The following is a 17,683-nucleotide window of genomic DNA, read 5'->3' on the forward strand; positions in this document are numbered from 1 at the left end:
GAGGTGGGAGAGGGGAGGATAGGGAGAGGTGGAGGAGGAGGTGGAGGGGAGAGATGGAGAGACAGGAGGTGGAGGGGAGATGGAGAGAGGTGGAGGGGAGATGGAGAGAGGTGGGGGGGAGATAGAGAGAGAGGTGGAGGGGAGACAGAGAGAGAGGTGGAGGGGAGACAGAGAGAGAGGTGGAGGGGAGATGAAGAGAGATCAAGGGGAGACAGGGAGAGGTGGAAAGGAGATGGAGAGAGGTGGAGGGGAGACAGAGAGTTAGAGGTGGAGGAGAGATGGAGGAGAGATGGAGAGAGCTGAAGGGGAGACAGAGAGTTAGAGAGGTGGAGGAGAGACAGAGAGAGGTGGACGGGGAGACAGAGAGAGGTGGACGGGGAGACAGAGAGAGGTGGACGGGGAGACAGAGAGAGGTGGACGGGGAGACAGAGAGAGGTGGACGGGGAGACAGAGAGAGGTGGACGGGGAGACAGAGAGAGGTGGACGGGGAGACAGAGAGAGGTGGACGGGGAGACAGAGAGAGGTGGACGGGGAGACAGAGAGAGGTGGACGGGGAGACAGAGAGAGGTGGACGGGGGAGACAGAGAGAGGTGGTCGGGGAGACAGAGAGAGTGGACGGGGAGACAGAGAGAGGTGGAGGGGGAGACAGAGAGAGGTGGACAAGAGACAGAGAGAGGTGGACAAGAGACAGAGAGAGGTGGACGGGGAGACAGAGAGAGGTGGACGGGGAGACAGAGAGAGGTGGACGGGGAGACAGAGAGAGGTGGACGGGGAGACAGAGAGGTGGACGGGGAGACAGAGGGGTGGTCGGGGGAGACAGAGAGAGGTGGTCGGGGAGACAGAGAGAGGTGGTCGGGGAGACAGAGAGAGGTGGACGGGGAGACAGAGAGAGGTGGACGGGGAGACAGAGAGAGGTGGACGGGGAGACAGAGAGAGGTGGACAAGAGACAGAGAGAGGTGGACGGGGAGACAGAGAGAGGTGGACGGGAGACAGAGAGAGGTGGACGGGGAGACAGAGAGATGGAGGGTAGACAGGGGACAAGAGACAGAGAGAGGTGGAGGGGAGACAGGAGAGGTGGTCGGGGAGACAGATAGAGAGATGTGGAGGGGATAGACAGAGGAGGGTAGGTGGAGGGGAGACAGAGAGGTGGTGGACAAGAGACAGAGAGAGGTGGACAAGAGACAGAGAGAGGTGGACAAGAGACAGAGAGAGGTGGACAAGAGACAGAGAGAGGTGGACAAGAGACAGAGAGAGGTGGAGGGGAGATAGAGAGAGATGGAGAGGAGATAAAGAGAGGTGGAGGGGAGATAGAGAGAGATGGAGGGTAGGGAGAGGTGGAGGGGAGATTTAGAGAGGTGGAGGGTAGGAGGAGGTGGAGGGGAGATTTAGAGAGGTGGAGGGTAGGGAGAGGTGGAGGGTAGGGAGAGGTGGAGGAGAGATGGAGAGAGGTGGAGGAGAGATGGAGAGAGGTGGAGAGGGGAGACAGAGAGGTGGAGAGGGGAGACAGAGAGAGGTGGAGAGGGGAGACAGAGAGAGGTGGAGAGGGGAGACAGAGAGAGGTGGAGGGTAGGGAGACGTGGAGGGGAGATGGAGAGAGGTGGAGGGCAGACAGCGAGAGGTGGAGGGGAGATGGAGAGAGGTGGAGGGGAGATGGAGAGGGTGGAGGGCAGACAGCGAGAGGTGGAGGGAGATGGAGAGGTGGAGGGTGAGACAAAGGCCAGGTGGAGGGAGATGGAGAGAGTGGAGGGGAGGAGGGTGGACAGGGGAGGGAGATGGAGAGGGAGACAGAGAGGTGGAGGGGAGAGAGAGGTGGAGGGGAGAGAGAGATGGAGGGGAGAGAGAGGTGGAGGGGAGAGAGAGAGGTGGAGGGGTGAGAGAGGTGGAGGGGTGAGAGAGGTGGAGGGGAGAGAGAGGTGGAGGGGAGAGAGAGAGGTGGAGGGGTGAGAGGGTGGAGGGGAGAGAGAGGTGGAGGGGAGAGAGAGAGATGGAGGGTAGAGAGAGAGGTGGAAGGGAGCTGTTTTGTCATTCTCGACACCTCATGGTGATACTCTCCTTCAAGTCACCTGATCACTGAAGAGTGAGTCCTCTCCTTCAGGTCACCTGATCACTGAAGAGTGAGTCCTCTCCTTCAGGTCACCTGATCACTGAGGAGTGAGTCCTCTCCTTCAGGTCACCTGATCACTGAGGAGTGAGTCCTCTCCTTCAGGTCACCTGATCACTGAGGAGTGAGTCCTCTCCTTCAGGTCACCTGATCACTGAGGAGTGAGTCCTCTCCTTCAGGTCAACTGATCACTAAGGAGTGAGTGAGCCTCCCATATTAATGGAAGAGAGCTCACATAACTATCACCAGACACTCTCCCCCTCGCTCTCTCTGTTCCCCTGTCAGTTTAGCAGTAGATAATGTAATCACGGGTGGTTTTGTACTCAGATCAGGTCACAGACTGAGCCGTTAGATTCCTGCAGCTCCTCCTCAACACACACACACACACACATACACACACACACACGGTTTTCCCCGCTATGTCCCGCCACTCTAGCCTTGTGAAACCAGACACCAGAGACAGCAGAGCTCCATAAAACTATCACAGATACAGTGGACGCTCGTCACTGATGCTCCAGTCCAGCCAATGTCTCGTTCACACTAAACCATAAACAGACCATTAACAAACAACAGGCTCGACCTGACAACAACGTCAGTAAATCAACTGAGTTTATGGAGCAAGGTCAGAAAGACATGTTAACAGTGTACATTATTAAATCGTTAATTTCCCCCGGACTGTGACCCATACACTACTGATTATACACACACCCACAAACCCCATCCCATTGATTCCATGGTTCCGTACCGGTCCCAGAGATGCGCTCCCCGTGGCCGAGCAGGCGTACATAGACGTCCCGGGCCGTGTGGTTGGCCATGCGGAGCTGCAGGTTGTGACTGGTGGTGATCTTTAACCGGCAGCGCACCGCATCTCCCCGCTCCTCCAGAACCTCCCCACAACCCACACGTAGGATCTCCTCTACCTCCTTATCCAGCCCCTCAACCAGCTCCTCACCCAGCTCCTCAACCAGCCCCTTACTCAGCCCCTCACCCAGCTCCTCAACCAGCCCCTCACCCAGCCCCTCACCCAGCCCCTCACCCAGCCCCTCACCCAGCTCCTCAACCAGCTCCTCAACCAGCTCCTCAACCAGCTCCTTACTCAGCCCCTCACCCAGCTCCTCAACCAGCTCCTCACCCAGCCCCTCACCCTGCCCCTCAACCAGCCCCTCAACCAGCCCCTCACCCAGCTCCTCAACCAGCTCCTCACCCTGCCCCTCAACCAGCCCCTCAACCAGCCCCTCACCCAGCTCCTCAACCAGTTCCTCGCCCAGCCCCTCACCCAGCTCCTCACACAGCCCCTCACCCAGCTCCTCACCCAAGTCCACCGGCTGCCGCAAAACACCCCCACACCCCAGAGGGTCCCCGACTCCCAACCCAATATCTGCCTCATTCCTCTGCTCCAGAAGCTCCATGGCAACTTTGCTCCCCCGTTAACTCTGACCCGGCAGCGCCTCGACTCCCACACACACTGACTGACTGTCCTCTGAGCTCTGCACCAGGTTTAATACGCATACACACACACACAACTCTCCCAGATGACTTCAATGTCAGCAGCGTTAACAAAGACAGGGCATTAAGGGTGGATCATCCCAAAAGCAGGAGGGCCTATTTTTACACCCCTGGTCTTGCAGAGAGGGCCAGCTAATCTCTGACTGATTAGGGCCAGAGAGGCTAGGAGAGAGGGGGGGCAGAGAGGCTAGGAGAGAGGGGGGCCAGAGAGGCTAGGAGTAGGGGGTTCAGAGAGGCTAGGAGAGAGAGGGGGTTCAGAGAGGCTAGGAGAGAGGGGGGCAGAGAGGCAAGGAGAGAGGGGGGTTCAGAGAGGCTAGGAGAGAGGGGGACAGAGAGGCTAGGAGAGAGGGGGACAGAGAGGCTAGGAGAGAGGGGGGCAAGAGAGGCTAGGAGAGAGGGGGACAGAGAGGCTAGGAGAGAGGGGGGCCAGAGAGGCTAGGAGAGAGGGGGGACAGAGAGGCTAGGAGAGAGGGGGGACAGAGAGGCTAGGAGAGAGGGGGGACAGAGAGGCTAGGAGAGAGGGGGGGCCAGAGAGGCTAGGAGAGAGGGGGGACAGAGAGGGGGGGGGGGGCCAGAGAGGCTAGGAGGAGAGGCTAGGGAGGGGGGGACAGAATGGCTAGGAGAGAGGGGGGGACAGAGAGGCTAGGAGAGAGGGGGACAGAGAGGCTAGGAGAGAGGGGGACAGAATGGTTAGGAGAGAGGGGGTCAGAGAGGCTAGGAGAGAGGGGTGTCAGAGAGGCTAGAGAGGAGAGGTTGGGAGAGAGGGGGCCAGAATGGCTTGGTAGAGAGGGGGTCAGAGAGTATATGAGAGAGGGGGGCAGAATGGCTTAGTAGAGAGGAGGGTCAGAGAGGATAGGAGAGAGGGATGGGCAGAAAGGTTAGGAGAGAGGGGGCAGAGAGGGGGGGCCAGGGAACCTAGGCAGAGAGGGGGGACCAGGGAACCTAGAGAGAGAGGGGGGCCAGGGAAGCTAGGGAGAGAGGGGGCCCAGAGACGCGATGGAGAGAGGGGGCCCAGAGACGCTAGGGAGAGAGGGGGCCCAGAGACGCTAGGGAGAGAGGGGGCCAGAGGAGATTACTATGTCTCATTCCCACACAAACACATACATGTTCACATACTGTTATATTACCCATTCATGCTGATGCATATGAAGGGGTTTATATTCCTAACCCCCCTTAGGGTTATCAATTTAACAATCAAATGTATTTATGGAGCCCTTTTCAAACAAGCGGATGTCACAAAGTGCTTATACAGAAACCCAGCCTAAAACCCCAGAAAGCAAGCAATGCAGATGTAGAGGCACGGTGGCTAGGAGAAACTCCCTAGACAGGCAGGAACCTAGAGAGGAACCAGGCTCTGAGGGGTGGCAAGTCCTCTTCCAGCAAGCCAGCCAACCAGCCAACCCGGCCCTGTGTAGTGGCCCTCAGTGGCCCTGGGGTAGACTAGACAGGCTGTGCTCGTCAGTCATAGGAGGCCTACAGAGACTACAGAGGCTCAGGGTCTATAGGCCTGGTCAACACCAACACCTGCTGCTGGTGACTGCTTCTTGCTCCGGTCCAGTCATTCGAGAGATGACAGATGAAATGGCCACTCTGGTAGTTCTTTAAAACCCAGCCAAGATCATTTTTTTCCGGCAGGCATATGCTGTAAATTGTCCTGCAGGATGGTGGATAAGAAGCTGACTGGAGTGAGAATAGAGTCCTATGCGTGTAATAGCGTAATGCCCCGAAATGGGAATGTGAAAGAGGGACGTTTGTGTGTATGTGTGTGTGTGTTAGAATCCAGGGGGTAACACCTCGGGGGTATGACTCAGAGGGAGAGAGAGACAGGCCCCCTGGATGTCTCCTGATACCTCACCCCCGCTGACGGATGGCAAACACTAAGTATTTTTAAAAACAAGTTCAGGTCAGTGGCGTAGACAGAAATCCGTTGGTGTGTGGGCCTGCAGAAATCCTGCCATGCTACACATTGAGCAAAGATGAACATTTTCAGTTTTATAACTAATCTCATACTATTCTACACATTTTAACATGAGGCTGAGAGAAAATGTTGCTTTTTTAAAGCTAATGTCCTGTAATTCCACACATTTTGCCATGGGGCAAAGAGGAAAATGTGCAGTTTTATAGCTAATTAAAGCTACAATATACATGTGTGGACTGTGATAAAGGCACTGGTTTATCAGCTGTGTTGATTGCTAAATGAACTAATGAAGTAGGCAGTGGCCTGGTACATACAGTATATAGCTATAGAAGCACAGGGACATATGTCTCAGTCAGATTGGTGGCTAATTGGGGGTGTGGCTTTCAGTTCATTATTTTTAGCCACCCCATCCCATGAGAGTGAATGTCATTTTTGTTAATCTGAATGTCATCCCAGTGCACTGCTTGCTTTGACTTCTATCTGATGTGTTTGCATGTTTAGGTAACACTGACACGTAGAGGACATAAACAAATATATGTCTGATTGGCCCACCCATACATAGAGTGACTGGTTCAGGTTTCTGCCCTCTCTCCTCTCCTCCTTCCCCCTCTCCCCTTTTCTCTTCTTCCCTCTCTCCTCTTCACCTCCCCTCTCCCCTTTTCTCTTCTTCCCTCTCTCCTCTTCACCTCCCCCTCTCTTTCTTCCATCTCTGTTCCCCCCCAAGGGGTCAGACAGCCTGCTGGGGATAAACTGATCCTAGGCCAGTGTTAAGCCAGAGTGTCAGCAGTAGAGCTGATGGATTCGGCTCTGTGGTCCCTCGGTAGAACACTCTTATACTGACCCCTATATATACCACCAGCCTGTCAGTCCTAGTCTGGAACAACTAACGACCACTATACATACTACCGGCCTGTCAGTCCTAGTCTGGAACAACTAACGACCACTATACATACTACCGGCCTGTCAGTCCTAGTCTGGAACAACTAACGACCACTATACATACTACCGGCCTGTCAGTCCTAGTCTGGAACAACTAACGACCACTATACATACTACCGGCCTGTCAGTCCTAGTCTGGAACAACTAACGACCACTATACATACTACCGGCCTGTCAGTCCTAGTCTGGAACAACTAACGACCACTATACATACTACCGGCCTGTCAGTCCTAGTCTGGAACAACTAACGACCACTATACATACTACCGGCCTGTCAGTCTAGTCTGGAACAACTAACGACCACTATACATACTACCGGCCTGTCAGTCCTAGTCTGGAACAACTAACGACCACTATACATACTACCGGCCTGTCAGTCCTAGTCTGGAACAACTAACGACCACTATACATACTACCGGCCTGTCAGTCCTAGTCTGGAACAACTCCACCTTATACCATTTACAGGACAAGAGGCACCAGCTTCTATGCCACACATAAACCAGCCTACCGTTTACAAGCCATCTATTGTACTGTATATCTGAGGATGAGACTAACATGAGGTTTAGTAAACAAAGTAATAGAGACAGCTGTATCACACACACACACACACACACACACACACACACACACACACACACACACACACCCCTTTGAGCTAAACAAATATGTGCTAATTAAGTTACTGTTAACGCTAACCCTAGCTTGGGTCTTAGGTCTGTTTCCGTGATGTCATGGTGCACTTCCGTGACTGGTCATTACCAGCATGGTGTCCTCAGGGAGGCTCATGGGAGGTGTATTTTTAGCTCTGTGATTGGAGTCTCCAGGGAAACGAGGCTTACCGTAGCATCAGCTTCTCAATTTACACTCCAACTCCGAGAGTTGCATACCTAACAGCTGTCATTGGAGACCAAGCAAACGCAAGGATGCGGCCGGTGTGTGTGTGTGTATGCATGCATGCGTGCATGTATTATTTGCCTGAGTGTGTGTGTGTGTGACTGCGTGCTCTTACCATTGTCTGCCGAGGTCTCTTCATACTCATTGGTGGAGGGCAGTGCTGGGACAAGAGGCTCCATGTTTATGATCAGGTTTTTGTGGCTCAGTGAGTTGAAGCTTCTGCTCTGCCCAAAGTGTAACCTGAAACATGGTATAAAAAGCACTTGTTATCTGATTTGCCAGACTAAACACACATTTTCCTGGTATGTGGTACTAACCACATGACAGTGAGGTTCTGCTCTCTCTCTCACCTATGCACCTCCGGTGGATCTCTCTGGATCTTGGAGCTGGCTTCGATGACTTCTTTCGCAACTCTTCCACTAAAGAGAAAACCAAAATGTCATTTTGGAGAACCCAATAAGAGACTTTGTCTAGGTGTAGCTCTACAGTGTGATTTTGTCTAGGTGTAGTTCTACAGTGTGACTTTGTCTAGGTGTAGTTCTGCAGTGTGACTTTGTCTTGGTGTAGTTCTACAGTGTGACTTTGTCTTTGTCTTGGTGTTCTGCAGTTCTACAGTGTGACTTTGTCTTGGTGTAGATCTACAGTGTGACAGTGTAGACAGTGTGACTTTGTCTTGGTGTAGTTCTACAGTGTGACTTTGTCTAGGTGTAGTTCTGCAGTGTGACTTTGTCTTGGTGTAGTTCTACAGTGTGACTTTGTCTTGGTGTAGATCTACAGTGTGACTTTGTCTTGGTGTAGTTCTACAGTGTGATTTTGTCTAGGTGTAGTTCTACAGTGTGACTTTGTCTAGGTGTAGTTCTGCAGTGTGACTTTGTCTTGGTGTAGTTCTACAGTGTGACTTTGTCTAGGTGTAGTTCTGCAGTGTGACTTTGTCTTGGTGTAGTTCTACAGTGTGACTTTGTCTTGGTGTAGTTCTGCAGTGTGACTTTGTCTTGGTGTAGTTCTACAGTGTGACTTTGTCTTGTAGTTCTACAGTGTGACTTTGTCTAGGTGTAATTCTACAGTGTAGTTCTACAGTGTGACTTTGTCTAGGTGTAGTTCTACAGTGTGACTTTGTCTTGGTGTAGTTCTACAGTGTGACTTTGTCTTGGTGTAGTTCTACAGTGTGACTTTGTCTTGGTGTAGTTCTACAGTGTGACTTTGTCTTGGTGTAGTTCTACAGTGTGACTTTGTCTTGGTGTAGTTCTACAGTGTGACTTTGTCTTGGTGTAGTTCTACAGTGTGACTTTGTCTACTTTGTCTTGGTGTAGTTCTACAGTGTGACTTTGTCTTGGTGTAGTTCTACAGTGTGACTTTGTCTTGGTGTAGTTCTACAGTGTGACTTTGTCTTGGTGTAGTTCTACAGTGTGTACTGTCTCATACAGGGTGAAGTTACACCAAAACTGGAAATCAACCTTAATCCAAACATTGTCCCCAAACCTGAGATCATATCAACATGTTATACAGTATGTTACCTAGACCTAGTCCATCTTGGGGGAAAAACATGACTTTTACAATTTAATTTTATCAGACGCTCTTTCAAATGCGACTTAGAGGAGCAATTATGGTTAAGGGCCTTGCTCAAGGGCACATCAGCAGATGTTTCAACTAGTCGGCTCGGGGATTCAAACCAGCAACATTTTGATTACCGGCCCAATGCTCCAACCGCTAGGCTACCTGCGGACTTGAACCAATTAATTCTCTATAACAAATAACCTAGCCCTTAAGCTAAATTAAGCTAAATTGCTTAAGCACTTATCCAGCTGCTGAAATGAAGAGATACGTAGCATGTAAGCCATGTTAAATGCTTTGGGAAATGATGAAAACAAACAATACATAAGTCTAGGGGCATTTATCTGGACACAGCTTGGCTTAGTAAGGCTCAGTGACACAGCCAAGCATTCAATGTCGCACCTGTACCGAAACCTGCTTCCCTTGAAGAAAATATTACTGCTGGACACAGTCTTGATCTGGCTTGACTTTGCACATCTGTCAAAGAGACGGAGATAATTGTTTGTTGAGCAAGATGGCACATTGATTCATTAGTTATATTTGGCATTTAGGAACTCATAGGACTTGACAGGTATCCAAATGTAATGTTTGTTTCAGTCTAGTTAGTTCTGTCAAAAAGGAACTCATAGGACTTTACAGGTATCCAGTCTAGTTGGCCCTGTCAAAAAGGAACTCATAGGACTTCACAGGTATCCAGTTTAGTTGGTCCTGTCAAAAAGGAATTCATAGGACTTCACAGGTGTTGGTCCTGTCAAAAAGGAACTCATAGGACTTCACAGGTATCCAGTTTAGTTGGTCCTGTCAAAAAGGAATTCATAGGACTTCACAGGTATCCAGTCTAGTTGGTCCTGTCAAAAAGGAACTCATAGGACTTCACAGGTATCCAGTCTAGTTAGTTCTGTCAAAAAGGAACTCATAGGACTTCACAGGTATCCAGTCTAGTTGGTCCTGTCAAAAAGGTTAATGTGTGCCAGGACAGCACTTCACAGTTCTCTCTTTGACTGCCATTTTCTAAATTCAATTCAGTCTTATTTGATTAACGAGCTCTGATCTGACATCCAAGCCTGCCTCTCTGCTGAGGAACAGGGAAACTCGAGCCCCCAAGAGCCAGAAAAAAGCAATCAGGAGCCAGGCTCAGCTGCTGGCCCTGTGGGCCAGTGCTGTCTGTCTTTCCAACCCTCCACCCCTCCCATCCAACCCCATCCATCCATCCAGCCAGTCACACTAATAACTCTGGATTAAACTACTGACAACAGCAGTCTGCAGCCACAAATCAACCTGGCTAATGCCTACGCGCACACACACACATACGCGCACAGACAAACACACACACAAACACACACAGCCATGTCTTACTATACTTGTGATGAATTTTTGGGGACCGACAATTGATTCCCATTCAAAATCCTATTTTCCTGCCACCAGAGACTCTGGGTTCGCGCCCAGGCTCTGGGCACAATTGGCCTAGCGTAGTCCGGGTTAGGGAGGGCTTGGCCGGTAGGGATGTCCTTGTCTCATCGCGCACCAGCGACTCCTGTGGCGGGCTTGGCGCAGTGCACGCTAACCAGGTCGCCAGGTGCACAGTGTTTCCTCCGACACATTGGTGAAGCTGGCTTCCGGGTTGGATGCGCACTGTGTTAAGAAGCAGTTGTGGCTTGGTTGGGTTGTGTTTAGGAGGACGCATGGCTTTCGACCTTCGTCTCTCCCGAGCCCGTACAAGATAGTAACTACTAACAATTGGATACCACATAATTGGGGAGAAAAGGGGGTAAAAAAAATAAAAAAATAATAATAATTATCCTATTTTCCCTAAGCGTTACCCCTTACCTTAACTTGAACCCTAATCTTAACCATAACCCCTAACCTCTAACCTAACCTTTACAAGTGAAGACCGGCAAAATGTCCTCACTTCTCTGAATTTGAGTTGGTTTGCTATTCTTGTGAGGACTTCTGATACTTACAAGTATAGTAAAACTTGTACACCCACACACACGCACACACACACGCACACACACACACACACACACACACACACACACACACACACACACACACACACACACACACACACACACACACACACACACACACACACACACACACACACACACACACACACACACACACACTCTCTTGTACAGCTAACCTTGTGTGGGGAATTCACAAGAATAGTTAAACACGTCCAAACACACACACAAGTTCCACCTTTGATAGAGAGATGAATATGAGAGTGTGGCAGTGTTTTGTGGGACTCACTTGTAAAATGCTTGGTTCTCCACCCCACACTTCCACAAATGTTTACACGCCGCTGGGGTAGAGGTGTGGAACGTCAGCACCAGTTTCTTCTGCAGAGAGACAGACAGACAGAGAGAGAGCGACAGAGAGAGACAGAGAGAGACAGAGAGAGACAGAGAGAGACAGAGAGAGAGAAAGAGAGACATAGAGAGAGAGAGACCGATAGAAAGAGAGAGAGGGAGAGAGAGAGACACAGACAGACAGACAGACAGACAGACAGACAGACAGACAGAGAGACAGAGAGCGAGAGAGAGAGACGAGAGAGTGATGGAAGGAGATGATCAAAGCAGAGGAAGACAGTGAATTAGGACGAGGCATAAAACAAAGTGCTGAACATGTTGAGAGTGAGCTGTGCAAAGTGCTGACCCAGACCTACATCCAGTCTGTTAGGGAGAAGTGGAGGTGGAGAGCAGAAGACTTGTGTACTACCAGCACTAAGCAGCTCTTAAAAGGCCACGGGTGTGAGGGAGTTTATGGGCAGAGCTGTGGATAAGAGGGGGATCAATTCCAGTAACAGTCCAGTTATCTGCTCTGTGTCTGGTAATATGAGACGGCAGATCAATGGTATCCGCAGCATTACAGAGCACAGAGCAGATCCAGAGCCTGACAGCAGAGACACAAAGACACAGCCATTCCCTGACCTGGACAGACTTAACCACTGTAACACTAATACCGACAGAGCCTTAACCACTGTAACACTACTGACAGAGACTTAACCTCTGTAACACTAATACTGACAGAGACTTAACCACTGTAACACTAATACTGACAGAGACTTAACACTGTAACACTAATACTGACAGAGACTTAACCACTGTAACACTAATACTGACAGAGACTTAACCACTGTAACACTAATACTGACAGAGACTTAACCACTGTAACACTGACAGAGACTTAATACTGACAGAGACTTAACCACTGTAACACTAATACTGACAGAGACTTAACCACTGTAACACTAATACTGACAGAGACTTAACCACTGTAACACTAATACTGACAGAGACTTAACCACTGTAACACTAATACTGACAGAGACTTAACCACTGTAACACTAATACTGACAGAGACTTAACCACTGTAACACTAATACTGACAGAGACTTAACCACTGTAAAACTAATACTGACAGAGACTTAACCTCTGTAACACTAATACTGACAGAGACTTAACCTCCGTAACACTAATACTGACAGAGACTTAACCACTGTAACACTAATACTGACAGAGACTTAACCACTGTAACACTAATACCAGAGACTTAACCACTGTAACACTAATACTGACAGAGACTTAACCACTGTCACACTAATACTGACAGAGACTTAACCACTGTAACACTAATACTGACAGAGACTTAACCTCTGTAACAATGGAACACGAATACTGACAGAGACTTAATCACTGTAACAATGGAACACTAATACTGACAGAGACTTGACCACTGTAACACACTAATACTGACAGAGACTTAACCACTGTAACAATGGAACACTAATACTGACAGAGACTTAACCACTGTAACAATGGAACACTAATACTGACAGAGACTTAACCACTGTAACAATGGAACACTAATACTGACAGAGACTTAACCACTGTAAATGGAACACTAATACTGACAGAGACCTAACCACTGTAACAATGGAACACGAATACTGACAGAGACTTAACCTCTGTAAAAATGGAACACTAATACTGACAGAGACCTAACCACTGTAACAATGGAACACGAATACTGACAGAGACTTAACCTCTGTGACAATGGAACACGAATACTGACAGAGACTTAACCACTGTAACAATGGAACACTAATACTGACAGAGACTTGACCACTGTAACTATGGAACACGAATACTGACAGAGACTTAACCACAGTAACAATGGAACACTAATACTGACAGAGACCTAACCACTGTAACAATGGAACACGAATACTGACAGAGACCTAACCACTGTAACAATGGAACACTAATACTGACAGAGACCTAACCACTGTAACAATGGAACACGAATACTGACAGAGACTTAACCTCTGTGACAATGGAACACTAATACTGATAGAGACTTAACCACTGTCACACTAATACTGACAGAGACTTAACCACTGTAACACTAATACTGACAGAGACTTAACCACAGTAACACTAATACTGACAGAGACTTAACCACTGTAACACTAATACTGACAGAGACCTAACCACTGTAACACTAATACTGACAGAGACTTAACCACTGTAACACAAATACTGACAGAGACTTAACCTCTGTAACACTAATACTGACAGAGACTTAACCACTGTCACACTAATACTGACAGAGACTTAACCACTGTCACACTAATACTGACAGAGACTTAACCACTGTAACACTAATACTGACAGAGACTTAACCACTGTAACACTAATACTGACAGAGACTTAACCACTGTAACACTAATACTGACAGAGACTTAACCACTGTAACAATGGAACACTAATACTGACAGAGACTTAACCACTGTAACATGGAACACGAATACTGACAGAGACTTGACCACTGTAACTATGGAACACGAATACTGACAGAGACTTAACCACTGTAACAATGGAAAACTAATACTGACAGAGACTTAACCACTGGAACAATGGAACACTAATACTGACAGAGACTTAACCACTGTAACACTAATACTGACAGAGACTTAACCACAGTAATACTGACAGAGACTTAACCACTGTAACACACTAATAATACTGACAGAGACTTAACCACTGTAACAATGAAACACTAATACTGATAGAGACTTAACCACTGTAACAATGGAACACTAATACTGACAGAGACTTAACCACTGTAACAATGGAACACCACAGTAATACTGACAGAGACTTAACCACTGTAACACTAATACTGACAGAGACTTAACCACTGTAACACTAATACTGACAGAGACTTAACCACTGTAACACTAATACTGACAGAGACTTAACCACTGTAACAATACTGAACACCTAATACTGACAGAGACTTAACCTCCGTAACACTAATACTGACAGAGACTTAACCTCCGTAACACTAATACTGACAGAGACTTAACCACTGTCACACTAATACTGACAGAGACTTAACCACTGTAACACTAATACTGACAGAGACTTAACCTCTGTAACAATGGAACACGAATACTGACAGAGACTTAACCACTGTAACAATGGAACACTAATACTGACAGAGACTTGACCACTGTAACTATGGAACACGAATACTGACAGAGACTTAACCACAGTAACAATGGAACACTAATACTGACAGAGACTTAACCACTGTAACAATGGAACACTAATACTGACAGAGACTTAACCACTGTAACAATGGAACACTAATACTGACAGAGACTTAACCACTGGAACAATGGAACACTAATACTGACAGAGACCTAACCACTGTAACAATGGAACACTAATACTGACAGAGACTTAACCTCTGTAAAAATGGAACACTAATACTGACAGAACAATGGAACACGAATACTGACAGAGACTTAACCTCTGTGACAATGGAACACGAATACTGACAGAGACTTAACCACTGTAACAATGGAACACTAATACTGACAGAGACTTAACCACTGTAACTATGGAACACGAATACTGACAGAGACTTAACCACTGTAACAATGGAACACTAATACTGACAGAGACTAACCACTGTAACAATGGAACACGAATACTGACAGAGACCTAACCACTGTAACAATGGAACACTAATACTGACAGAGACCTAACCACTGTAACAATGGAACACGAATACTGACAGAGACTTAACCTCTGTGACAATGGAACACTAATACTGACAGAGACTTAACCACTGTAACAATGGAACACTAATACTGACAGAGACTTAACCACTGTCACACTAATACTGACAGAGACTTAACCACTGTAACACTAATACTGACAGAGACTTAACCACAGTAACAATAATACTGACAGAGACTTAACCACTGTAACACTAATACTGACAGAGACTTAACCACTGTAACACTAATACTGACAGAGACTTAACCACTGTAACACTAATACTGACAGAGACTTAACCACTTACTGACAGAGACTTAACCTCTGTAACACTAATACTGACAGAGACTTAACCACTGTCACACTAATACTGACAGAGACTTAACCACTGTCACACTAATACTGACAGAGACTTAACCACTGTAACACTAATACTGACAGAGACTTAACCACTGTAACACTAATACTGACAGAGACTTAACCACTGTAACACTAATACTGACAGAGACTTAACCACTGTAACACTAATACTGACAGAGACTTAACCACTGTAACAATGGAACACTAATACTGACAGAGACTTAACCACTGTAACTATGGAACACGAATAACAATGACCACTGAACACAAATACTGACAGAGACTTAACCACTGTAACAATGGAACACTAATACTGACAGAGACTTAACCACTGGAACAATGGAACACTAATACTGACAGAGACTTAACCACTGTAACAATGGAACACTAATACTGACAGAGACTTAACCACTGTAACAATGGAACACTAATACTGACAGAGACTTAACCACTGTCACACTAATACTGACAGAGACTTAACCACTGTAACACTAATACTGACAGAGACTTAACCACTGTCAACTAATACTGACACAACCACTGTAACACTAATACTGACAGAGACTTAACCACTGTAACAATTGAACACTAATACTGACAGAGACTTAACCACTGTAACACTAATACTGACAGAGACTTAACCACTGTAACACTAATACTGACAGAGACTTAACCTCTGTAACAATGGAACACTAATACTGACAGAGACTTAACCACTGTAACACACTAATACTGACAGAGACTTAACCTCTGTAACAATGGAACACAAATACTGGAACTTAACCACTGTAACAATGGAACACTAATACTGACAGAGACTTAACCACTGTAACACTAATACTGACAGAGACTTAACCACTGTAACACTAATACTGACAGAGACTTAACCACTGTAACAATGGAACACCACTGAACACTACTGACAGAGACTTAACCACTGTAACACTATGACAGAGACTTAACCTAACATAACACTAATGACAGAGACTTAACCACTGTAACACTAATACTGACAGAGACTTAACACTGTAACACTAATACTGACAGAGACTTAACCTCTGTAACAATGGAACACTAATACTGACAGAGACTTAACCACTGTAACAATGGAACACTAATACTGACAGAGACCTAACCACTGTAACAATGGAACACGAATACTGACAGAGACTTAACCTCTGTGACAATGGAACACTAATACTGACAGAGACTTAACCACTGTAACAATGGAACACTAATACTGACAGAGACTTAACCACTGTAACACTAATACTGACAGAGACTTAACCACTGTAACACTAATAATGACAGAGACTTAACCACTGTCACACTAATACTGACAGAGACTTAACCACTGTAACACTAATACTGACAGAGACTTAATCACTGTAACAATGGAACACTAATACTGACAGAGACTTAACCACTGTAACAATGGAACACGAATACAGACAGAGACTTAACCACAGTAACACTAATACTGACAGAGACTTAAACACTGTAACACTAATACTGACAGAGACTTAACCTCTGTTACAATGAAACACTAATACTGATAGAGACTTAACCACTGTAACACTAATACTGACAGAGACTTAACCACTGTAACACTAATACTAACAGAGACTTAACCACTGTCACACTAATACTGACAGAGACTTAACCACTGTAACAATGAAACACTAATACTGATAGAGACCTAACCACTGTAACAATGGAACACTAATACTGATAGAGACTTAACCACTGTAACAATGGAACACGAATACTGACAGAGACTTAACCACTGTAACAATGAAACACTAATACTGACAGAGACTTAACCACTGTAACAATGAAACACTAATACTGATAGAGACTTAACCACTGTAACAATGGAACACGAATACTGACAGAGACTTAACCACTGTAACAATGGAACACTAATACTGACAGAGACTTAACCACTGTAACAATGGAACACGAATACTGACAGAGACTTAACCACTGTAACAATGGAACACTAATACTGACAGAGACTTAACCACTGTAACAATGGAACATGAATACTGACAGAGACTTAACCACTGTAACAATGGAACACTAATACTGACAGAGACTTAACCACTGTAACACTAATGACAGAGACTTAACCTCTGTAACAATGGAACACTAATACTGATAGAGACTTAACCACTGTAACAATGGAACACTAATACTGACAGAGACTTAACCACTGTAACAATGGAACACGAATACTGACAGAGACTTAACCACTGTAACAATGGAACACTAATACTGACAGAGACTTAACCACTGTAACAATGGAACACTAATACTGACAGAGACTTAACCAC

At 46.8% G+C, this 17,683-nt stretch overlaps 1 protein-coding gene across 1 annotated transcript in view; it reads right to left on the bottom strand.

Moving 5' to 3' along the window:
- Positions 1 to 17,683, bottom strand: part of frmd3 (FERM domain containing 3) — a 147,914-nt gene that overhangs the window by 35,823 nt on the left and 94,408 nt on the right. The window contains exons 10-14 of the mRNA XM_064975209.1: positions 11,167 to 11,255; positions 9,313 to 9,387; positions 7,710 to 7,778; positions 7,501 to 7,599; positions 3,448 to 3,491 (exon numbers count right to left, since the gene is read on the bottom strand). Of these exons, the coding sequence (XP_064831281.1) occupies positions 3,448 to 3,491; positions 7,501 to 7,599; positions 7,710 to 7,778; positions 9,313 to 9,387; positions 11,167 to 11,255 (376 nt within the window). The remainder of the gene's footprint in view (positions 1 to 3,447; positions 3,492 to 7,500; positions 7,600 to 7,709; positions 7,779 to 9,312; positions 9,388 to 11,166; positions 11,256 to 17,683) is intronic.

The sequence above is a fragment of the Oncorhynchus masou genome, chromosome 1 (genome assembly GCF_036934945.1).
Source record: "Oncorhynchus masou masou isolate Uvic2021 chromosome 1, UVic_Omas_1.1, whole genome shotgun sequence".
NCBI lineage: Eukaryota > Metazoa > Chordata > Actinopteri > Salmoniformes > Salmonidae > Oncorhynchus > Oncorhynchus masou.